General features: G+C 51.8%; 1 protein-coding gene across 2 annotated transcripts in view; it reads left to right on the forward strand.

Moving 5' to 3' along the window:
• Positions 1–24,794, forward strand: part of HIP1 (huntingtin interacting protein 1) — a 139,839-nt gene that overhangs the window by 91,480 nt on the left and 23,565 nt on the right. For both annotated transcript variants that reach the window (XM_059414668.1, XM_059414669.1), the window contains exons 2-9: positions 1,749–1,812; positions 4,945–5,087; positions 5,565–5,621; positions 13,543–13,623; positions 16,595–16,671; positions 17,033–17,094; positions 20,708–20,848; positions 22,900–22,957. In XM_059414668.1, the coding sequence (XP_059270651.1) occupies positions 1,749–1,812; positions 4,945–5,087; positions 5,565–5,621; positions 13,543–13,623; positions 16,595–16,671; positions 17,033–17,094; positions 20,708–20,848; positions 22,900–22,957 (683 nt within the window). The remainder of the gene's footprint in view (positions 1–1,748; positions 1,813–4,944; positions 5,088–5,564; positions 5,622–13,542; positions 13,624–16,594; positions 16,672–17,032; positions 17,095–20,707; positions 20,849–22,899; positions 22,958–24,794) is intronic.

Below are 24,794 nucleotides of genomic sequence, written 5' to 3' on the forward strand. Positions count from 1 at the left end.
GTTGATGGTAGAAAGCAGGGGTCAGCACACTCACAGGCACGGGCCAAATCCTGCCGCCGGGTTTTGTGTATACAGTTTTCTTGGAATGCAGCCCTGCTCATTCTGCTACATATTTGTTGAGTATGTGTGAGGCTCCTTTTGTCCTCCGGCTTCTGCAGAATGGAGGACTTGCAGTGGAAAAGCAGACTTCGGGAGAACCATGTAGCCTGCAAAGCATAAAATATCTACTGACTGGCCTTTTACAGAAAATACTTGTGAACCCTTGTCCGTAAGGAAGCCAGTTTGGCTGGACATTCATAAAGGTTGATGCCGGGGACTGCATGAATGCTGATTGGATTAGACTCCGTGTTTGTAGGTTTCGATCTTTCCGTAATGAGAAGTTAAAGAGAAGAAAAGAAAAAGCAACATGCTTTGACCCCGTGTATCCCATTTCTAGGAATCTACCTGTTGGAAATGAAGGCATCTATTAATAAGGATACATGTATAAGCATGTGAACTAAAATGGTTAAAAAAAAAAAAATACAGGGGTGCCTGAGTGGCTCAGTGGGTTAAGCCTCTACCTTCAGCTCAAGTCATGATCCCAGTCAAGCCGCACATCGGGCTCTCTGCTTGGTGGGGAGCCTTCTCTCCCTCTCCTGTTACTGCTCTCTCTCTCTGTCAAATACATAAAATCTTTAAATAAATAAATGATTTTTTAAGAACCAATGCAAAACTGATCGTCTACCAGTATGGGAATGTTTGTATGAATCACACCGCCGTCCTGCCAGTACTTGTCTCTTTAAAGAACGGACTAGAATTTTGCCATCCCGCTTGGAGACTTTTTCATGACACATTTGCAGTTGAAAAAGGCAGGATGTAGAAAAGTCCGTACTTGGCAATCCCATTTCTAGAGAACAGGGGCAGAATGGACCCCTTCGGTAGGTAGTGGTGTGTGCATGTGTGTGTGTACGCGTGCGTGAGACGCACAGCACATTCACGTGGCCCAGTGTGGAGTACCACCTATGGAAGGAGAAGCACAGCAAAACAGGAAAAGGAAAACACTTCTATTTAAACAGCTAGCGTGACACAGTCCCGTTCATGTGTTTGTGTTAAACTGTATCCGTGTATCCACACGATTTGCTACCTTCCAAAGAGAGTTAGGATTTTTAACGCAGCTGCAAAGGAGTGAATATTCTTAATGCACCTTAAGTAAGGGAATAAAAGAGAATTTGGATAGTGTTGGAAGAGACCCAGGAGTAGGGAATGTGAGAGGTAGAGTGACCCCTGCAGTCCTGGGCTAGCTAGGGAAGAAGTGTCCGTGGAAGGTTCTAGCGGTGAGAGAGAGGCGGCTGGATAGCCTTTGGGCCACAGCCGCTCCCTGATCTCAGCGTCTCTTCCTCCTGCTCCCGGAGAAATAATGTTTCCCTGGGGGATGAAAGGCATCCCTTTGTGCGGGCTCTAATTGCCGTGTTGTTGTGCCAAGTGAATGAGTGGTAGACAGGCACAGCAGCTGGGCACAGCCAATGCCAGGCAGCAAAGCCCGCTGCCTTAGGACAGCCTGGGCCAGCTGGCCTGGGAGCACTGCCCATCTCTGCCCCCCACTGGGGGCCCTGCCTGTATGGGGGTTATGGGGCAGAGGGGTCCTCGGGGAGCTGGGGAGAAGTCACTGCAGGGAGAGAATGGGGTGGGGTGCCTGGGAGGGTCTCGGACACTCTAGAAGCGTATTCATCTCAGCCTCCCCTCCCCTCCCCCTCCCTCTTGTTTTTCAGACTGTCAGCATCAATAAGGCCATTAATACGCAGGAAGTGGCTGTAAAGGAAAAACACGCCAGAAATATCCTTTTGGATGTTGCTTGGAAGACCAACCCCGAGGCGGGTCGAATGGTGGGGACTGAGGTCAGGGCGAGGTGTCCTTGCTCAGCTGCGGAAAGGGGAACCCCCACAGTGGCCAGGCCTCCTGCAGGTTCCAGCAGCCTCGGTGGGCAGCAGCTGGCCTTTGAGACCACAGCTCATGGCGGGCGGGGGGGGGGGGGGGAGGGACCAAAGCCACTTCCGAGTTGAGCTCTGTACAGTTTACCAAGGACCCCACCCCTCTTGGGACTTCCCTTTGAGAGATTTCCTGAGGGCACAGGAGGGAGCGTCACCGCACTCCAGACCCTGCACTTGGCCCCTAGGGGCCACATGGACCATCACCGTGGGAGCATGATTATCTCCCCTTCTCCTAGCTCAGAGCCGGTCAGTGGTCTGGGCTGCCATAGGCTGGCACCGGGGCTGAGCCATGGAAATTAGAGCCACCTGTGTGAGCTGGTTCCCCCGCAGTCAGCAGGGGAGAAGGCGGGACCCTCAACACAGCTTAGGGAGCTGGTGGCTTGGAAGTTTCCAGCACCCCACCACGCCGTACCTCTCCCCATGCTTTATTAGGCCTTGGGCAGCCACCCTGTGGGGTGTGACTTGGGAAGGAAGTGCAGGCCACACCCTTGTTGTTGGATCGCTTGGGATCTGCCCTTGAGGGATAGAGTCCACGAGCTCCAGAATTGCAACAGCGAGGCTACTGGAGAACTGGGGCAGAGCAGGGTGCAGCCCAGGGCCAGCAGAGGCTGGGCTTCTGTCTGGGACGAGCACCTGCCGCTTGCTTGCCTGGGCTCATCGTGGTGGCGGTGACACAGCCGGGTCAGAACAGCTCACATGGAGGCCATCCCACCTCCACCCCTGGTGGAGACGCTCCAGGTTCCCTGGCCAGAGGAGCCCTGCCCCACCAGCGGGATGCCTAGCCCATGGCAGACCGTCAGGAAGCGGTGCTAACAGCACGTCCTGCTCTTTATTGGTGGGAAGATACTTTGGTTGGACTTTAGGGCTTTGCTACAGGATGGGGGCTCCAGGTACCCCAGAAACCTGGCCCAACAGTGAGCCTCGTTAGACTTTGCCCTTTTATCCCCAGAAAGGCACAGTCCCCTTGCTTTACCGAGTCAAGAAAAGCCCCAGTAGACTTTTTCAGGGGGAGAAGACCTGGTCCTGACTCCTGTCTGCTAAGAATATTGATCCCTCCGATTGAGATATGAAGTAAGAGATGGTTGTCAGAGGTCAGTGTGCTCGGGACACATCAGACCCTCCCAGGGAGGCTACCCGGAGTAACAGAAGGGATACCAGAAGAAGGTTCTGGAATCCCACCTCAGCAGCAGTCTGGCTCGCTCTGGTGGGTCCAGCCGGATCTCCATGAGCCTTCGTCCCCTTGTCTGTCAAATGAAAGACTTGGCCAAAGAAGATCTCAAAGGTCTCACGTTCCCACTCTCACCTTCTGTGAGTTTCTCTGCGTCACCATTTCTAAGAGGTGGATTAAATGTTAAAAGGCTTGGCTCTGAAGGGCAGGATTTTCAAGCCTAAAGATATCACAAAACATTTATTCTTTATTGATTTTTTTGGAGACCGTCAGCCACTCTCAATCCCAGCTGAATAAGCATTTGGGAGTCTGACGTCAGAAGTGCTGTTCAGATAGCAACTGATCCTGGGTGTCTACCTGCCCCCCTGCCCGCCCCTACCGTGTATCTGCTCCCAGAGGACTAGAGACTAAGTCTTATCTATTTATTTTTTCAATATCCCTGAGTGTCTTTTATAGTGCCTGATACTGCAGTGGGTGCACTAAACTGCTTAGGAAATCAAAGGACAGAAAGGTCTCCTTGCCTCTTTCAAGGTCACGGTGCTTGGCTTAACTCTGCACTTGCTCCGGCTTCAGTAAAGTAACCACAGTCTGCCCTGAGACGTCCGCCCAGGAGAGGGGTGGGGAGCTGTCCTCTCTCCTCTTGGCTACCATCTAGCCTGAGGCGGCTCTGCTTCAGGGGAGACTGTGCCGTTATTTCAGAAATCCCTCCAAGACCTAAAGCTGACGTCAGCTTCCAGACCCAGAAGTCTGGGTTCAAGCCCGCCCCCCACCCTCGAAATGCAAATTTCAATCTGGGGAAGGAACTTGGTGATACCCTCTAGCCTGGAAGCAAAATGGCCTGTGTTCTGGATGAGTCATAGAGTTTCTGACCCCAGGCAAGTCTTTCTGTCCTGCGTGGCACTCCCCCTTTCTTACCTGAGTCTTGACAAAGGAGCCTGTAGTTCTGGGGAAAGACCTGCCCTTGGACTTGATGGTGCGCAGTTGCTGGGTGTGTGAGGCCCATGTAAGCGCTAACTTAAAATCACGCCAGACCAGATGGACGTTTATTGCGTGCACATCGTGGCTGGGGTCCGTGGGTGCGTTTGGAATTGGATCTCAGGCGGATGTGGCCTCGGGATCCCACATAGAGCGAGTTCAAGGTGTTGGGAGACGTGTGCGCCTCTGAACGAGACCAGGAAGGCTCATGGAAGGGGTGAGGTGTAACAGTCATTTTAAGTTTGGGGAAAATGCTTCCAGTTCCGGAATGACTAAGTCATTAGGACGGTGCGAGGGACGACACCGGGAATAGAGTCATCAGTATGTAATGGTGTTATCTGGTGACAGACCGTAGCTCCGTGAGGTTGTCCGAGAACTATGTCGGATACCAGAAAGGAATGTGCCATGATGGATCTGACCCGAGATGGATGCCGATTATCCTTCAATGAAGAAATCACAGAAAAGAGCAGAGTGCCTATTTGGGGAGGAGTCAGGTAACTGCTTGGAAGAGGAGCCGAGGTGTCCCCACCAGGGCCAGGGCCCCAGTGAAGAGCTGAAAGCGTGCCCTCGCATCTGGAGACTGGATAAGAAAGAACTTTGAGACACTGTAGCGTGTCGCTAAAATATGAGCTGTCATTATTCCCCCAAAGGTCCCTTCCTGCCCTCAGGTAACCCAGGGGAAGGGCAGAGTCTGCCTCCCACAGCAGAGCCCTGATGCCAGCCAAAGCTTCTACCCACTTAAAGGCAACCCAGGACCGCCGCTGGCCCAGAGCTCACTTGTGCCAATTGGAAAAGGCCCCATCCTTGCCTGTGTTTTCCATGACCCTCCCTCACCGTGCATACTGGGCACCCACCATGAGAAAGGAGCACAGACCTTTTGGTCTGTGGTCAACCGGCTGCCTCTCTCTAGCAACGCTGTCCTCTGCTGGAAGTTCTGCCACGTGTTTCACAAACTCCTCCGAGATGGACACCCAAACGTGAGTTCTGGGGCTGCAGGGGAGGGCCAGGGGGCCAGGGACCCATGTGGGGAAAAAGGGGGATCGCCTGAGGCAAAAGGGGTGCTGTTTACTCTGGCACAGAGAGGGGCAGCTGCCCGTTTCTCCTGGCCTTTATGATTATTATTTTTTTAAAGATTTTATTTATTTGTTTGACAGAGAGAGACACAACGAGAGCGGGAACACAAGCAGGGGGAGTGGGAGAGGGGAGAAGCCGGCTTCCTGCCAAGCAGGGAGCCCGATGCGGGACTCGATCCCAGGACCTTGGGATCATGACCTGAGCCAAAGGCAGAAGCTTAAGAACTGAGCCACCCGGGAGCCCGTCTCCTGGCCTTTAGGCTGATTAGAGGTGGACTTGTCTGTCTGGTCTGCCCTTCTGCCCACCCCAGCCCCGTCTCACGCCATCCTCTGGTCCGGTTGTTTTCTTTTCTCTCATCAACTGTTTCCTTCCCTCTCCAGGTCCTGAAGGACTCCCTGAGATACAAAAATGAATTGAGCGACATGAGCAGGATGTGGGTGAGTTTGGAGACGCATCCGGGGGCCGCCTGCACCTGCCGCTCCTTCCCCAGCGGCCACAGAACAAGGACTGTGGAACGGAATGAATTCATCTCTTTCAGCTTGCTTAGGATTTCTCTCCTGAGCATCGAGGGGGGATCAGCAACGGCCCCCAATAGTACCGTGATAGCCACAGTCTTTCCTGGGGGCCCTGAAGCTGCAGGGAAGTTCTGGGGCCTGGGAGTGTCTCCTGCCGATGGAACCTCATGCCATAACACTCTCCAGGCATCGGGGTCCCTCGGCAGTGACTTGGCCACAATTCCTGTGTCTTTCTTCTGCTGGTCCCATGCGGGTCACAGAACACTGAGAACTAGCATTCCCAATTCTTGCTGCCAGTACCTTTTCTTTCCCTTTTTTTCCGTGAAACTCTAGGGATTCTCCGTGCCTTAGGATGGGAGAGGAGGTAGCTGGGGGTATCAGAATCCATTAGAAAAGGTTTTTTATATACACGCTAGAATCTCTAGATTCTGCTGTCCACGGAGTATGTGTGTTGACAGCAGAGAATTTGCATTTTGAAGACTCTCTCGGGTCGATTCTGATACGTCTCTTTGCCCCCACTGGTTGAGAGGTCTGACCCTTTCCTTCCAATTCTTTTTTTTTTTTTTTAATTTTTATTTATTTATTTGACAGTCAGAGATCACAAGTAGGCAGAGAGGCATGCAGAGAGAGAGGAAGGGAAGCAGGCTCCCCGCTGAGCAGAGAGCCCGATGCGGGGCTCCATCCCAGGACCCTGAGATCATGACCTGAGCTGAAGTCAGAGGCTTAACCCACTGAGCCACCCAGGCGCCCCTCCTTCCAATTCTTACCTACATCTGTCTGCATTCACAGAATGTTAGCAGTGGTGTCATCCAGGGCATCCATTGCTGATGAGAATACAGGCCCAGAAGGAAGCAGCCTTTCCTATGTCAGGCTAGTGGGTCTGAACAAAGCTAAGATGTCCCCTTACCTCCTAGGTGCATGCTGGAGAGCTTTCGCTGGTGTCTCTAAACACGGCAAGCGTCGGTCTTCTTTTTTGTTAGAATTTGCTGGGTGTCTCTTTTTTCCACCCTTTTACTTTTGACTTTATATATTCTATGTCGTAGAAAAGTCCCTTCTCAGTAGCATTTAGTTGAATATTGTTGCTTTTCTTCGTAATGGCAGTCTTTGTCTTTTTGCTGCACATTTACCCCATTTACATGCAAGGTATTTTTAGATTTCTGTCTTCCATATCAGTTTATTTTGTTTGCCTCTTCTGTCCTGTTTCTCTCCTCTTCTTGTCTTCTTTCTATCTACTGGTTATTTTTTTCTCCTTCCATTCCTCCCTTAAACAAGTTAGGAGATTGTTTTTAAAACTCTGCTTTTATTTTTTTGCTCTTTTGTACGTTATCCAATAATTACAGAAGGCATGTTTAGTTTATCAAGAGCTAAAATTCATGTCTTTGGCCGTTTCCTCTGTAACGTAAACCTTAGAATATTTTCACTCCGTGCCCTCCCTCCAAACGGGTATGTTATGGTTGTCATGTATTTTAATTTTGGTTTTGTTTTTCTTTTTAGGTTCTCTAAGATAATTTATCTTAATCGTTTTTATTCTGTGCTCCTTCTTTTCATCTGCATTCTAACATCTGGGATCGCTTTTTCTCTGCCTGAATTATTTCCTTTAGTGAGAGCCTCATAGTGACAAATAACCAATTTTACTTGTTTGGGAATGTCTTTATTTCACCCTCCTCTGTGGAAGATGCTCTCCCTGGGTTTAGGATTCTGGAGTAACAGTTATTTTCTCTCAACACAGGGCAGTATTATTCCAGATACCCTTCCACTGACTTCTGGATTCCATTATTTCCATGAAGTTGGCTGTCACACTCACTGTCCCTTCTTCGAAGCAAATCTGCTTTTCCTCTGGTCATTTTTAAGATCTTACTAGGAAGAGGTGCAAATGTATTTGGGATTCTTTAGATTTCTTAAATCTGTGGGGTAATATCTTTTATCAGTTATGAAAAATTCTCTTTTTCTCTTCAACTATCGCTTTTCTCCATTCTGTATTTCCCCCAAGACTTTGGTTATGACGGTCTTTCCTGCTCTATACCCCAGTGCCTTTTTTTTTTTTTTTTAAGATTTTATTTATTTATTTGACAGAGAGAGAGAGATCACAAGTAGGCAGAGAGGCAGGCAGAGAGAGAGCGGGAAGCAGGTTCCCCGCCAAACAGATAGCCTGATGTGAGGCTCGATCCCAGGCCCCTGAGATCATGACCCAAGCTGAAGGCAGAGGCTTAACCCACTGAGCCACCCAGGTGCCCCCCCCACCCTTTTTTAAGCTCTACATACAACACAGGGCTTGGGCTCATGCTCAAGAGATCAAGAGTTTCATGCACCACCAACTCAGCCAGCCAGACGCCCCCTCACCCCATGTCTTTAAACCATGTTTCTTTGTTTTCTACCTGTTTGCCTCTTAACTGCATTCTGGATAATTTCCGCAAATGTAACTTTCAGCTGGGTCTAATCTGTTGTTAAACCTCTTCATAAGATTTATAATTTTAATCTAGCTTTTATTTCTTGGAGGGTTTTTTTTTTTTTGGCTCCCCAAATCTGCTTGTCATTTTTTTTTTTTAAGATTTTATTTATTTATTTGACACAGAGAGAGAGAGATCACAGGTAGGCAGAGAGGCAGGCAGAGAGAGAGGAGGAAGCAGGCTCCCCGCTGAGCAGAGAGCCCCATTCGGAGCTTGATCCCAGGACCCTGGGATCATGACCTGAGCTGAAGGCAGAGACTTTAACCCACTGAGCCACCCAGGCGCCCCTGCTTGTCATTTTTTATGATTTCTTGTGTCTTACATGTATTTTGAAACAGCCTCTATTATCTTAGACAAATTAGACATTGATCTCATCTATTATTTCTTATACTTCCATTATCTAAAGCCCTTCAAGAACGTTCCTGCCGTTTGTTGTTTTTGATGAATGTTATTGACACTAAGGAGTTTCTTCTTGTGCTTCTTTTTAACTGTACGTTGTCCATTTTCCCAGGAATCTTATTTGTGGGAACTCTTTCAACTCAGGTTCCTCTAGAGAGAATGGATATTTGAGATCACTCTAAATTCTCAACTTAGGGTTTTGTGAATTCCAGGCAGATCCCCTTGAGTTTTGGCTCCTGGCTCCAATTCCTAAGAGTAGTTTTTCCCTCCCTCTGATCACAGCAGTGTTTTGAGGTCCTCGGGGAGGACTCCTTTGGTGTGGGAGTGCTGGGATCCGTGTTATTTCTAGTTCACCCTTCGTCCTGCTACACCAGGGAAGCAGTCTTTTCCTCTTCCACCAGACTCTTCAAGGTGGGCCCTGTCTCCTATTCACCACCTGGTTCCCGAGGTCCAGAAAAACCCAAATTCAGTTCACCTGGCGTGGCAAAACCCCTGTCCCCGCCAACCCCGTCACCCCGAATTCCACTTACTCCCCTACTACCTGCTTGGACTCAGTCCCTGGCCTGAGGATTCCGTACTTTCTCATTAGTTCAGTAATGCCTTCAAAAAGAAGTTTGAAATATTTTACCCAATATTTTCGTAGTTTTCAATGGGAAGGATCACCCAGATACCTAGCCCGACTTGTTATCCAAACTGGAATTCCTTTAGGCCTTGTTTCCTATGGCGTTGTCTCTTCCATTTGGCTTAGAGTTTCTGGATATTAGATACCTTTTTATTTAATTTTTTTTTTTAATTAAGACCTCATTTTAAAAAAATATTTATTTATTTGCGAGAGAATCAGGGAGGGGCAGGGGGAAGGGGAGAGAGCGTCTCCAACAGACTCCTCACTGAACATGAAGCCCAGTGTGGGGCTCGGTCCCAGGACCCCAAGATCAAGACCTGTGCCGAAATTAAGAGTCGGCCACTTAACGGACTGAACCACTCAGATACCTCCTAATTTTTTTTTCTTTTTTTTACAGCAAGTTTTAGGTTCACAGCCTCCAAACACATGTAATGCCCCCCGTTTATGAACATACCCTGCCAACATAGTTCATTTGTTACAAGTGACTCAGCTTCTCTGATAACATCATAATCATCCGAAGTCCGTGGTTTGCATTATAGTTTATGGGGGGTGTTGGTCGTATACTCTGCGGCTTTGGGCAAATGTATCAGGACTTGTACCCACCATGGTGATACCGCACAGAATAGTTCCACTGACTCCAAAGGTCCTCCGTGTTCCACCTGGTCATCCCTCCCGTCTCCCCCAGCCCTTGGCAACCACTGGTCTTTGACGCTCGCCATAGTTCTGTCTTTTCCAAAAGGTCATGGAGTGGGAATCCTAAAGTATGTCACCTTTTCAGACCCACTTCTTTCCCTTAATAACATTCGGTTCAGGTCCCCCCATGTCTTTTCAGGTCGTGATAGCTCGTTTCCCTTAGAGTGCTCAGTAATACTCCATTGTCCAAAGGGACCGCAGGTTACCTACCCATTCCCCAACTAGGAGTATCTTGGTTGCTTCCACGTTTTGTTTTTTTTTTTAAGATTTTATTTATTTATTTGACAAAGAGAGAGAGAGAGATCACAAGCAGGCAGAGAGGCAGGGAGAGAGAGAGGGGGGAAGCAGGCTCCCCGCTGAGCAGAGAGCCCGATGCGGGGCTCGATCCCAGGACCCCGGGATCATGACCTGAGCAGAAGGCAGAGACTCAACCCATTGAGCCACCCAGATGCCCCTGCTTCCACGTTTTGGCCATTATAAATAAGGCTGCCATAAACACCCATGAGCTGGTTTGGTTTGGATGTTCAACTCCTTTGGGTAAAAACCAAGGAGCGTCATTGCTGAGTTATGTGGCAAAAGTGAGTTTGGTTTTATAAGAAACTGCCAAACCGTCTTCAAAAATGGCTGCAGCATTCTGCATTCTCACCAGGCAATGACCGAGAGGTCCTGTTGCCCACATAGTGGAATTTGGTGTTATCAGTATTCTGGATTTTGGCCATTCTCATAAGTGTGTGCTAATGCCTCCGTGTTGTTTTAATATGTGTTTCCTGGTGACATGTAATGTCGAGCATCTCTCCATTTATTCATTTGCTATCTTCTTTTTTTTTTTTTTTTTAAGATTTTATTTATTTATTTGACAGAGAGAGAGATCACAAATAGGCAGAGAGACAGAGAGAGAGATGAGGAGAAGCAGGCTCCCTGCCGAGCAGAGAGCCCAATGCGGGACTCGATCCCAGGCCCCTGGGGTCATGACCCGAGCCGAAGGCAGAGGCTTAACCCACTGAGCCACCCAGGCGCCCCTCATTTGCTATCTTCTTTGTATGTCTTCTTTGGAGAGGTGTCTGTGAAGGTCTTCAGCCCATTTTTTAAAAATCAGGTTGTTTGTCTTATTGTTGAGTTTTAAGACTACCTTGTATGTTTCAGATAATAGTCCTTTATCAGGTGTGTCCCAGTCTGTGGGTTCTCATGCTCTCGACGGTGATTTTTCCAGACATTTTGTAATTTTAATGAAGCCCATCTTGATCAGTTATTTCTCTCATGAAGCATGACTCTAATCTATCTCAAAAGTCATTGCCATACCCAAGGTCGTCTGTTACCTCCTATGACTTTCATAGCTTTACGTTTTACACTGAATGATCCGTTCATCTTCTGCCTTTTTTTTTTTTTTTTAAAGATTTTATTTATTTATTTGACAGACAGAAATCACAAGTAGGCAGAGAGGCAGGCAGAGAGAGGAGGAAGCAGGCTCCCTGCCAAGCAGAGAGCCCGATGCGGGGCTCTATCCCAGGACTCTGGGATCATGACCTGAGCTGAAGGCAAAGGCTTTAACCCACTGAGCCACCCAGGCGCCCCCATCTTCTGCCTTTTGATCCTGGTGCATTTTCGAGTGAGATAAGGTTGTCTTCGATGAGGAGCATAGTTTCGCTTTGTCTGCTCTCTACTACTTTCTAATTTTTCCATGATGAACAAGTACAATGTACAATTACGATTTTTCGTAGAAAACGAATATATTAGGAAATAATCTGATCTCTGGCATTGATACTTTTCAACCTCCTCTGATGACCCCGCTCCCTCTGGTGCCCCTCAAGGTGTGTTTCGGGGGGTGGGGGGGTTCCTCTAGTCTAGAGGAGGTAGAAGTCAGAGCGCATGTGGGAACCATCGCTGTTCAGCTCAAGAGTTCTTCGTGCCCCCTCTTTTGTGTGCAGGTAAGAGTCTCAAGCATCACTCTGCTAATTCCAGCGTCTTCCTGGGCACCCAGGATGTGACCGCATGGGCAGATTCCACAGGAAGGCTTGTTTGTCCCCAGCTAGGATCTGTCCCATTCCAGTCCCCATCCCATGTAAAACCCTCTAGCTGCCCTCAGTCGGCTGGAATCCATCTGGAGGAGCTGTTTCCTCTGCTGTACTTAGAGAGAGAGACAGGAGGAAGGAAGCAGCCTGTGACCAGACTGATTACTCTGGGTGGGATACTTAAATTCTTACATCAGAAGCCATGTCTAGAATTCATGCAAAGGAAGTTCTCGTGTTTGTACACAGGATTGTCCTGTAAGAACAGTCATTGAAATATAGCTTATGATAGAAAGCATGCCTACGGCGAAGACGTACAGTGGTAGGGAGTTCATTTGATAAATTACAGTACTCACTCAATAACAGTTTAAATAACAATTATATTTAAAAAAAGAAACAATTATATATATTGTTATATGGAAATATAACAATAAATAACTCAGTAACAATTTAAGTGTCCTTAAAGATATTGCTAAAAATAAAGAAACAAGAACATTTGAGAAGGTAGGGAAAAGAAGTGAAGTATATTAAGTTAAAAAATGGGTTCCATTTTATATTTGAGAATAAAGGTGGAACACAGAGAATTTTTAAGTCAGTGAAACTATTGTGCGTGATACTGTAATGGTAAGTACCGGACGTTATCCGTTTGTCAAAACCCGTAGGATGTACCACACCGAGAGTGATTCCTGATGTCAGCTTCACTGTGGACAATGATGATGTATCAGGGAAGGTTCGTCAGTTGGGACGAATGTCTTGCTCTGGTGCTGAAGTTGACGAGTTGGGGGCAGGGCATGGTTTTATACACCTGAAAGAAGGGGGTGTATAGGACATCCCCGTACTTTCTGCTCAATCCTGCTGAGAATCTAAAACAGCTCAAAAAAATAACATCTACATGTCAGCATCTACATGACTCAGGCAGAAGAGCATGTGACTTATTTTTTTAAGATTTTATTTGAGCGAGAGTGACCCTGCATGGGGGAGGCGTAGAGGGAGAGAGAAAAGCAGGCTCCCCTCTGAGCAGGGAGCCCGATGCAGGGCTCCACCCCAGGACTCCGGCATCATGACCTGAGCCAAAATCACGAGTCAGATGCTCAACCGACTGAGCCACCCAGGCGCCCCAAGCATGCGACTCTTACTCTCAGGGTTGTGAGTGTGAGCCCCATGTTGGGTGTAGAGATTACATAAATAATAAAACTTCAAAAAAAAAAGTCTATTGAAATTGAAAAAAAAATTAAATTAAATAACATGTCGTACTCCAGAATGTTTGCCGTGATTCCTCCTGGTGTTTAGATTAAGGGTGACTCGTTTGTATGTGTGTTTGTCTATATATCTTCTAAAATTCTCTGCAATGGCCGTTTGTTTCTTTCAGAAGCAGAAAAAAATATATCGACGACCTGGCGGGGCGCCTGGGTGGCTCAGTGGGTTAAGCCACTGCCTTTGGCTCAGGTCATGATCTCAGGGTCCTGGGATCGAGTCCCGTGTCGGGCTCTCTGCTCAGCAGGGAGCCTGCTTTCTCTCTCTCTCTCTCTCTGCCTGCCTCTCTGCCTACTTGTGATCTCTGTCTGTCAAATAAATAAATAAACTCTTTAAAAAAAAAAGAAAACAGACGACCTGGCTGTCAGTCTCTGCCCCAAATGTTAGTACTGATACCCTGCTTTCTATTCGTTTCCCGAAAGGGCCACCTGAGCGAGGGGTACGGCCAGCTCTGCAGCATCTACCTCAGACTGCTAAGAACGAAGATGGAATATCACACCAAAGTGAGTCTGCTCCCCACGGTTCTGCCCGCTCCTCCCCCATGCCCCTCACCCCCACCCCGGCCACCACCGGGAGCCAAACTCTCACGCCTTTCCAGGAATAGGTTGGCCCAGGACCCCATCACTCAAGGGAGCGTTTATATCCTATCCAGTGAGAGGAAGATGGTAGGACAGCTGCTGCGGGACACGGGGCTGGGATTCTGGTCCACATCTCCCGCACCCTCCTCCCCCTTTGGCAGAGAAGGGCCCCAGCCCGCAGGCTGCCTGAGGAAAATGTTTCAGAAGCATTGCCTTGACTGTTAATAAAAACAGCCCCTTTTAGGTACTGAGTTCCCACCTAGAACCCCACCCTGCTGTGCTAGCCCGTCCTGTTGAAACCGTGCCTAGGAAGGCTGTGTTCCTATAGCCTAAGACCCTGAAACCAGGAGTCTGCTCCAGTGTCTTGCCTTGTCACACAGCTCCTCGGTGATGAGGTGGGACTTGAACCCAGGCCCGTAGGGCACGAAAGCCCCTGCTGCTCCGTGGGCAGCCTTCCCTCTGCTCGTGTAAGAGCCCAGTGCTGGCCGCAGCCCAGAACTGGGTCAGGTTCTGAAGAGAGAAAGGTGAAGGGACTTTGGCCCGGCCTCCGGGAGTCATATTTGCTTGGGAGACAAGCCAGGCCAGTCCGGTGAGGACCAGAACTGCGAGATGCCCAGGATGGTACAGGAGCTTGTAACAGGGTCCTGCGCCCAGACGCTGGCGACCCTGGCAGGCTTCTTTCCGGCGGGACACCTGAGCCCACCGCCAGGTCAGGGGCTGTGACACCAGCAGCCGTTTGTCATCTCACACCTCCGTGGGTCGGGAGTTCCAGAAGGACTGGGCAGGGCAGTTGAGCGTGCAGGTCCCGCAGGCGGTCCCAGCCCGGTGCTGGCTAGCGCTGGGGCAGCGTGGAACTGGCCTGGCATCTCCCTCCTCGTGAAGTCTCAGTGCGAGTGAGAACTTCCCTGCAGCCTGGCCAGGCTCCCGGGAGGACAAGGTAGAAGTGCGTGGCATTCATGTGACCCAGCCTCGAAGTCACGGAGCGTCCCTTCCACTGCCCTGTATGGGCTGAGGCATCACGGGGGTTCCTGGAGACAAAGGGATGGGGCAGGGACCACACCACCCAAGGTGAATGTCGAAGTCACATTGTAGACAGCGTGTCGAGCCAGAGAGGCAGCCAGTGCTGGACATACAGTGTGCAGGTCTGCCCTCTGACCCCACAGTCCGTTCCCCACCCTCCCTCCCTCCCAAGGAATACACCCACACCCCAGACCCCCACATCCTTGACTGCCACCTTGCAAGGGGAGAGGAGGGCAGGGCGGCCGTTCCAGGCAGAGGATCAGCCTCAGACAGAGGGCTTGGCCTAGCACAGTTTGGGGTTCCTGAGGGATGGGCCGCAGACCCACATCAGTGTGAGGAACGGGCTGGTTGGGGGTTGGGGGGCTGACCCGGCAGGTGTGTGAGACCCTCCCACTCAGAGTGGAACACGGTGAGAGCCAGATTAGGACGGTGGTCCTGGGACAGGCAAGAGTGGTGGGGTCTCTCTGAAGACTGGCAGGAGGGTGGGTGGGGGGCAACAGCTACGGAGATGTGGGGCCCATGGGAGGGACCTGGGTGATCAGGAGCCCAGAGAGGCCGAGTGAGGTCACGGGCGCTCTGCATTCTGAGCTCCGGGAGGACAGAGGACAACAGAGGACAGTTGTGTGTGTCTCCTCGTGTCCTGGGTCCTGCCCAGCATCTAGCCTAGAACAGGGACTCAATCAGGACTCCTTGGATGAGGGACGGAATGAACCAGAACCTAGATTGGATTGACTAGCGCACGAGGAGGGCTGATCCTGAGTCCGGAGAGAGAAGCTGGAGGAACGGAAGGACAGCTGGTGGCACGTTCAGAACGGGGAAGGGAGTGGGAAACAGGATGCCGAGGGGTTCCGGGGATGTAAGGAGGAAGGCGCATACCAGGGTGGCGGTGTGGGGGCCAGGCACCCGGTTCGCCGGAAAGGGGAGCCCACAGCTCCAGCAGCAAGGACAGGGAAGGGGCCCTAAGGCTGGAGAACACGATTCAAGGGGACTCGAGCTGTGAGTCCTTCTCAGGGACATTGGCAGCTGGTCCTCGCACAAAGGCCCAGGGTCACCAGGGTTGCCAGCGGTGTGGTGGAAGGACCGGGCCCAAGAAGGGGCACCCGGAACAGGTCTCTGTAATGTCCAGATCGAGCGAGGAGGTTAAATATGGCCAGAGGGGGGCGCCCAAGGAACTGACCGACTCTTGACATTCGGGAGCCGGGGTGGTGAGCCTTGCCCACAGGAGCGGGCGGCCCGGAGCCCGGAGCCCGGAGGCGGGCGGAGGAGGATTTCTGTCTTCAGAGCCCAGAGTGGTCTCCGTGGAACTGATTCCTCCCTTGACGCCTGCACCTTTCCGGTTGCCACGAGTTCCATCCACTCCAGGCAGGCCACGCTGGGGAAAAGATAATGATACCGATGATGATGCGTAATAGTTTTTCCGGACTTTGGGGCCACAAAGCATAATGTTTTCCGACCTCCAGGATTGTTTCATGATGTTTCCCTAACGTCAATATGCAAATGGGTTTGTCTTCCCTGAGCTCCCCGTGGCAGGTGTGGGAAGTGGCCCGAGGACAGAGGGAAGCATGGGTGAGGGCCGGCGGCTGTCATGCTGGGTCTCGCAGCAGGGCCAGCGAGCGTCTTTAGAAGAATGTCCCAGAACACGAATTGTTAGGGCCGAGCCCTGCCTGGCTCCCAGGTGTGGGACCGAGCCTTTCCCTCTGATGACAGGTAGTGGCTGTTCTCTGCTGGAGCTGGTCAGGGGCTCTGTGGGCACCGACATGGCCCCCGAGAAGGGTATTTGTGCTGCCTGAACAGAGCCGTGAAGCCTGCGGCCGGCTTGCCTGCTGTCAGCCTGAGATGCTCTGTCCTGATGTCATTCCTCTGCCTCCCTTTCCAGAATCCCAGGTTCCCAGGCAACCTTCAGATGAGCGACCGGCAGCTGGATGAGGCCGGAGAGAGCGACGTTAACAACTTGTGAGTGGCTGTGGACCCAGCGGGGAAGCAGGCTCCACGTTGCCCCTCTAGCTGGGGTCACACGGGGCCTGGTGGCAAGGGCAGTGGCTGGGCTGTCGGTGCTTCATCCAGAGGGGGTGTGACCCTTTGCCCTCCCCTCTGCCACCGTCCCTGTGGAAGTCACCCTACATGATCTTCACATGGCCTTAAGACCCACGTGGGTGAGGGCTAAGGTTCGGGCGTGTTGCGGTGGGTGTGTGTGCGCACGTGCACGCGCATGTGCCCTGGGGACAGAGTCAGCGACACAGAGCAGGGCGGAGGGGACTGAGGAGGGGCTGGCCTCAGGCTTTGGAACAGAACCTCTCCCTCCTCTGCCGTCCAGTTTCCAGCTAACAGTGGAGATGTTTGACTACCTGGAGTGTGAACTTAATCTCTTCCAAACTGGTGAGTCTCTCCCTCCCATCTGGCCCAGGCTCTCATGGGAATTGCCTAATTCCAAGCTTTATTCCCGGCTTGGACCAGCCGTCCTAGTCCCCTTCTCCCTCCAAGGTTGGGCCGCACAGGCCAGGAGACGGCAGTGTCCCTACCCTATCTCCCCCCACCCTCCTCGTCCCTGGCGCGGGGAGGGGCAGGAGCTCGGTGGGTGCTTCCAGAGTCGGTGATTGCATTCTGAGCGGAACAACCAGGCTGCCCACCCTGCAGGCCTCCCAGAGCCCAGAGGCGGGTCTGACCTCTTTGATAACCTTTGGACGGTGACCCCAGCGCTGGCCGGTGCTCAGTCTGCCACCAAGCTGGGCTGGCACTCGGGTTGGATGGCTGCTAAGGATGGGGGTTGCCGTGTGCCCTTTGGCCGGCAGCCAGGGTCGACCAGCTGGTCGAGTTGAGCTGTTGGCCAAGTCCATGCGAGAGGCCCACGAAGCCCCTTTCCACTAGCAAGGGGAGTTGGGCCACCCTTCCAGTCTCCCTTCGCGGAGGGTTTCGGTGCCCCCCGGCTGTCAGCCCCCAGCCCTTCCCTGACGTGAATCAGGAAGGAAGCAGTCCCGTTCCCTTCTCTCTGGCGTCCTCTCTTCCCACACCTGCCAGCATGGCCCCCCCTTCTCTCCCAGGGAAGAGTAGAGCCCGTTTTCTAAGATTCAAGATGCTCCATGAAAAGTGTCCAGCCAGCACTGGGCCAGGGCAGCAAACGCCTTCGTATTTCGGCCGATCGGTTCAGTGCTGGATGTGGGAGACGATCACCAGAGCCAGTTGGGAACCGTGGTTTGTAGGGAAAGAAGAAGATCCTTGGCCTGCTAGCAACTTCTAGAAGTCTGTTGACTTCTACAAAAGTCAATAGAGAAGTAAAAATGAAACACCAAATAGAATCCCTACCTTAAGGTGTTCCCAGCCGAGTAAGAGAAATGGTATGGATGCATTTTTTTTTTAATTTTTTTAAGTTTGATTTAACTATTGTAGAGCGAGAGCACAAGCAGGAGGGGCAGAGGGAGAGAGAATATCTCCAGCAGATCCCTCGCTCAGCACGGAGCCCAACTTGGGGCTCGACCCTATAGCTCATGCGATCGCGTGACCTGAGCCGAAACCAAGAGTCGAACGCTTAACCGCCTGAGCCACCCAGACGCCCATACCTGGCTGTTCTTACAGGCGTGGATCACTTGTATCATCATCACTGGATACTGAGCTCCTCCCCGGAATCAGGAACCATGTCCTCCTCATCCATGAATAACTTCCCTCTGTTCGAGCCCGGTATCTGGTACATAGCAAGTGCTCAGCAAAATTCAGGAATGTGTGCTTCGGATAACAGCAGTGATGAAAAGATAGGGGGCCAGTGCTCATAACCAGTATCAATATCCCACCCAATGCCATGGGCCTGTCGGGAGTGAATCAGCCTCTTTTGCTAGAGTGGAGCTACCCCAAGTCTTGGCACAAACCCCAAGATCGTTAAGTGCTGGTGGCTTTCTTGCCCCTGAGCCAGCGTGGGTTCGGAATCAAGAGCCCTCGACCACTGGTCTCCCCCACTCCCTCTCCTGTCCCCCGGTCCCCACTGTGTGCTGCCGAAACCAAGGCAGCTGGTATGGGAAAAAGTCTCCCCAGCTTCTGAGTCCTAGTCTGTGACCCTGCGAGGTTCCCACCCATCCCCTGAGGTTCCCTTGGTTTTCCGCTTTGGGAAACATGAGCCAGTGACACTTCTTTCCAGCACTTGCGACAGCTCTCCAAGAGTGGTCCCTGGACCAGGAGCATCAGCATCTCCTGAGAACTTGTTAGAAATGCAAAGGCCCAGGTGCCGCCCCAGACCTCCTGCTTCTGAACCTCTGAGGTGTGGCCCAGCCAGCTGTGTTTTAGCAGCGCGCCCCCTCCCCGGCCAGGTCTACACTATCCAGTATGGTCGCCACTGTCCCATCGGTAGCAGTTTAATTATATTAAATTAATTACATCGCATCTATTTAAATAAGTTATAATTAAATAACCTTTAAAAGTCATGTCCTCGGTTGCACTGGCCATGTTTCAGGCACCCGGGAGCCCCATGTGACAGCCACAGTGGGGGGCTCCGGGAGACACTTATGTCTGTCACTCGGTGTTCCCGGCTGATACTGCTTCGCGCTCAGCTAGGAAATAACAGCGTTCAGCCCTGGCTGCATGTTAAAATCATCTGCGGGGGTTTGATACCTTCCAATGCCCCAGCCCTACCCAAGACCAATTAAAACAGAATGGGAGGAAGGGGAGTTGCAGGCAGACTTTAGAGTTTAAGTTTTTCCAGGTGATTCTAATCAGTCTCAAGGCCAACACCGAGAACCCCCTCGGTGTTGTGGGACACGTGTGCTCTGCATGTCCCACAACACTGCCCTTGGATACGTACCAGACCTTTTTTGAGGAACGCACTCTTAGAAGCCCCTGCGTTTTACAGAAAAGCATCTGGAGGCACAGAGAGGTTGAGCAACTTGTCCACGGTCACACTGCTCTAGATGTTACCGGATGCCAAGGGGCATTCCTGGAAAGCGACAGGCAGGCCGGAGGATGGAGCCGTCTGTGATTCCTTGCCAGAGCGGAGCCCAGAGAAGCCAGTGGACTTGAGGATGGCCGCCTTGCGGTGACAGCTGCTTTTAATTTGTGTCAAAAAGAAAAGCTGCCTTTTAATTAGAACTGTTTGGGATTTTTTTTCTTTTTTCTTTTTTTTCAGCTGCCAGAGTAAGCCAGTTAACAGGGATTAGTGCAGTCAGGGAAGGCTGAACACAGCCACTCTGGGCTTTGATCCGGGGCCATCCCGAGCACTGATTTTTCTCGATGCTGCCTGCCGTGGCGTCTCCGCAGGTGGTGGGCGGCCACTACGGGAACAAGTTCAGGTCCGGCCAGTGGTGTGCACACTGAGGGTCCATGGCCAAGCATCTGGCTGCTTGATTTTAGAACAAGGGGTACGGGGTGCCCGGGGGGAGGGGCACACAGTCTGTTGAGCATCCATCTCTTGGTTTGGGCTCTACTTCTGATCTCAGGGTCCTGGGATCAGGCTTTATGCTTTGCGTGGAGTCTGCTTGAGATTCTCCTTCTGCCCCTCCTGCTTGTCCTTTCTCCCTAAAATAAATAAATTCAAAGAAAAGGAAAGGAAAAAAAAAAACAAGGGGTCGGGGGCAGATGTGGAAGGGGGTCTGTGGAGCAAGACAGGGAGGGAGCAACGTGCCCCTCTGGAGCTCGAGAGGGTGGAGGGCCGTGCTTCTGCTGACCTGCCCCCCAGGGACCGACGGCAGCCTTTGATCCTGACGGTTCATCCTCGGCGATCCCCCTGGGACTCTTGCACCAGTCCCCTTCTGGTGTCCCAAGACCCTGTGACAAGCCCCTAGGAAGCCAAGGCTGAATTACTCCCTCCTTCGTGTTCTGATCAGTGTTTGCCGTTTTCCCGTGTGATAGCCTTCAGGGGACTCGCCCTGTTCCCTGCCCTGCTGACCTGTCCCCCGGGGCTGTTGTAATGGGTAGCTGCGTCCGATGACCTCGACCCCTGGCTTCTGCCGCTCCGAGAAAGTCACCTGCAGTTTCCCATCCCCTACTGTCCGTGTCGCCTTTTCTTCCCTAGTGTTCAATTCCCTGGACATGTCGCGCTCGGTGTCCGTGACGACAGCCGGGCAGTGCCGCCTCGCCCCGCTGATCCAGGTCATCCTGGACTGCAGCCATCTGTACGATTACACCGTCAAGCTCCTCTTCAAACTCCACTCGTGTGAGTACAGTGGGCCACATCTCCTCCGGAAGGAGGATGACAGCAGAGGCTGTCCCTTCTGGGTCCTTTCTGCCGCGGCTCCCGAAGGCCCTAGAGCTCCCAGCCCCTTGAGAGTGAAGAGCGGGGCACAAGCTTTGGTGTGCCCATGGAAGCCCCTGGCTCTCCATAGCCGTGTCCTGGGACCGTTCCCTCCCCCCACCTCTGGCTTCACCACGTCCCCGTCCGCCCATGTCCCGTATCCCAGGACCCACACGAATGATGATACCAGACCTGACCTGTACCCACGGGGCACATGGGCAGCGGTGTCCAAAGTGTTCAACCACACAGCTTCTCTACGTGTGGACTTTGTGGGGGAATAGAAAATGTGAAACAGCTGCTCTCGTACCTAGGGGGCCGGCCCCTCCCCAGCCACAGAACCCTGGGATGTGTTCGTAGATTCTGTCTGGGAAGCTACTGTAGAACTCTCATACTTTCGCATGCTTCCTGTTCAGGACAGTGCGTGTGGGTCCTCCTCCTGCGGGGTCTGCTGCGGGTGGGTCCAGTAGCTTCGGGGGTCTGCGTGGTGGAACCATCTCCCAGGTGAAGCTGATGTGGGTGGTTTCTGGGTCACACTCAGAGACATTCCCCATGAGGGATATACACATGCAGGAATGTATGGATGATGGAGAACTGAGAAAATCCAAGACCTGACTGCATATTAGCAAGGCGTTACGGCCCTGGCAAAGGCACAGGGATGCATGTTGGAAGGCAGGGACAAGGGATACTCTAGAACCGTGGTCTCAGAAAAGTGGGTCTGATTATCTAGCGGGGGCATGGGAAGCAGCATCACTGGGATTAATCCAGGATCATCTCGGGGAAGGGAGGTTGGAATCGGATGTTTAAGCGATAGGAAGGCTTTGGAGCAAGTGATTGTACCCAGAGGGACAGAGAGTGGACTGAATCCCAAGGGAAGAAAAGCAGTTGTCCTCCCCAATGTATACTTACCTGAAAATAAAGGTTTCATTTTAGAATAGTTTTAGATCTACAGAAAAGTTGTGAAGATCGCTGAGAAAGTGCCCCCATGCCCTGAACCTAGTTTCCTTTATTATTAATATCTTACACGAATATGATGCATTGTTACAACGAATGGACCAATACTGATAAATTATTTCTCAGCTGAAGTCCGTACTTCACTCAGATTTCCATGGTGTTTACCTAACGTGCCATCCAGGACACCACATCATACTGACTCGTGTCTCCCTGGCCTCCTCTTGGCTGCTACCGTTTCTCGGACTTGCCCCGTTTTTCACAACTTTGATAGTTCGAGAATTGGTCGCGCTCGTGTAGAATGTCCCCTGATTTAAGTCTGCCCGATGTTTTTGTCATGACTAGGGGTAAGGACTCGAGGGAGAGAGGCCACTGAGATAAAGTGCCATCGTCACCCTCTGTATACTGGGCATTTCGAATTATGTTATACACCTACTTCTTTGTACCAAATAAATGTATCATCTACTCAAAAATTCCTAAAATGTACGTTGAAGGAATAAAACAAGAAATAAAGGGATCACTGAGTTGTGATCTGTCGTTGAGGTACGCAGCGTCACGCATTCTGGGAAGCAGGGACCTCAGAGAGCCCGCCTCGTAGGGGAGGAGGCTGGTCTAAGAGTCCTCTTGCCATTGGTTGTGACCAAGTGAGCACCGGATGGGGACCGACCCAGTACACGTACATCTGGGAGAGCCATCCCTTGTGCCACCTGCTGGGGGTCTGTCCTGCTGTTTGGCATCTTCCATGGGGCATAGCTTCCAGCCCGCTGTACCCAGAATGGGTCATGCTCTGGGGACAAATGGACAGATGTGGAGGATAAAGCACTCTTGGACTCACCACTGCCCCTTCTGGGCCCCTTTGGTCACCAGTCCCTGTCCCTGGGGCAGCTCGAGGCCAGGAATGGCCGCACCCCCTGTGGGGCTGGCCGCAAGCCCCGGCATGGATGGTCTTCTCCCTCCGGAGCTCCGCGTGGCTTACCTTCTCACCCTTCCCAATTCCCTCCTCACCCTTTCCCAATTTCTTCCAGGTCTCCCAGCCGACACCCTGCAAGGCCACCGGGACCGCTTCATGGAGCAATTCACCAAGTAAGTGGCTTGAGGGAGAGAATCAAAGGCTGTGAACACCCAGATCTGTGTGCCTGGCTGGCTGAGCCTTGCCTCTGAATTCCAGTCTCACGCTCCCGATGATCTGTCTCCAACTGAGCACTGGGTTTTCCTCCCCCGGACTTTTTCTCCCAGTTGTGTCGTCGATTGACCGTCCAGCTCTTGGTTTTGGTTGTGATGATGGGGCTGTGGGATGGAGCCCCTCGGTGGGCTCAGCGCTCGGCGGGGAGTCTGCTTGAGAGTCTCTCTCCCTCTCCCGCTCCCGCTCATGAGCTCACTGTCTCTCTCTAAAAATCAGTACATAAACAAAAAAAACCACAAGATTTTTTCTCCCTGGCCTTGCCTCTCTCAGTAAATGCTACCACGTGCGTTGAGGCCAGCGATCTGGAACTGTCTTCCCCACTCACGTCCAGTCCACTGGCACATGTTCTGCTCGTTTATCTTGGTTCTGATCATAGCTGGCGTCTCTTGGGCTACCATCGTTTTGTGCCCGGACCCTCCAATATGGCAGACGCCCGGGGCTTCCACTCCTGCCCCCTGAAACCCCGTCCCCCATCCCAGCCGTTAGAACAACCTTGTAAAGACGTCATTCCCTTGGTCAGACGGTGGCTTCCGATCACACTGATAATCAAATCCAAGCTCTTCTCCATGGTCTACAAGGCCCCGCTTGCCGTCTCTGACCTCGTCTTTAGGGCTTAGGGTGTTTCTGCCGCACAGGGGTCCTTTTTCAGTTCCTGGAACGTTCTCAGCTCATTTCTCCGTCAGGGCCTGCCTTAGCGTCTGCGTTCCGTTGCTTCGGCCGGCCCTTCTCCCAGCCTGGTGTGAGACAGAGAACCCAGGTGCCGAGAAGGGCGCTGGGGCTCTCTTTGACCCTCTTGTGTTGCTCTTAACTTTCTTCAGCCCTGACAACAGAGAAAAAGCCAAACCGCCAACCCCCCAAGCTCAGACTTCTCTTGCTGGTTCCCGGGCAGCAGTCAGAGGCCAAGTTCAGGGTTGTGCTAACCTCCCGGTTTGCTTATTCCGTTTGAAAAGCCTTATATGTTTATTCTATAATAAATGACTTATTAAATCCTAGGAGACAGGCCCTGGGGCTGATTTCCTGGAATGGTAAATTCCAGTAGCTTATGAAAGCAATGCAGCCTATTACTGTTGGCTCTAGCCCAGAAACGGGGGTGGGGGGGTGGTCAGGTGATTTTATTTCCTTTCATTTTTTTCTAGCTTATAAAAACCTCTCCCATGAGCGGCTCCCTCACTTTCTTGTTGGCACGGTCCTGGTAGCTCTCTGAGGCCTCGGTGTCCCTGAATTTGGGGAAAGCGCCAATGACCTCAGAGGGACAGTCCCAACTTGGGGTTGGAAGGGCTGGCATGAGACCCCAGGGGTTCAGTGTATTGGGCTGAGCTGGAGGAGACTGTGTGTTGCGGGGAGAGGGCACAGAGACCCACAATCCTCCTTCCTCTCAGGAAATCTGTCCGGTGCTCTCTGCTTCCTCAGCCTTCCACGTTTTGATTCCAAATGGGGACCCGAGGAGGAGAGGAAAATGTGCTTTCTTCGTTCCTGTAGCCTCAGGATGGGGACACAGTAGAAATGGATCACTTTTCTCCAGCGAGGTCCTGATGAGTTAATTCGAGTTAATGCCTCTGTGCGTGGTGCTGTGGCGAACCCAGCTCAGAGGGGCTTAGTCTCTGCCTTCTAGAAGCGTCTAGTCTAACTGGGGAGATAACACAGAGATCGAGAACAGAGAGATCTCTCTCAGGAATAAAGTTCCCTTCCCCATCCCTGTGGTTAGGACAGTGAATGTATTTTCTAAGCCCAACGTTC

The sequence above is a fragment of the Mustela nigripes genome, chromosome 11 (assembly GCF_022355385.1).
Source record: "Mustela nigripes isolate SB6536 chromosome 11, MUSNIG.SB6536, whole genome shotgun sequence".
Lineage (NCBI taxonomy): Eukaryota > Metazoa > Chordata > Mammalia > Carnivora > Mustelidae > Mustela > Mustela nigripes.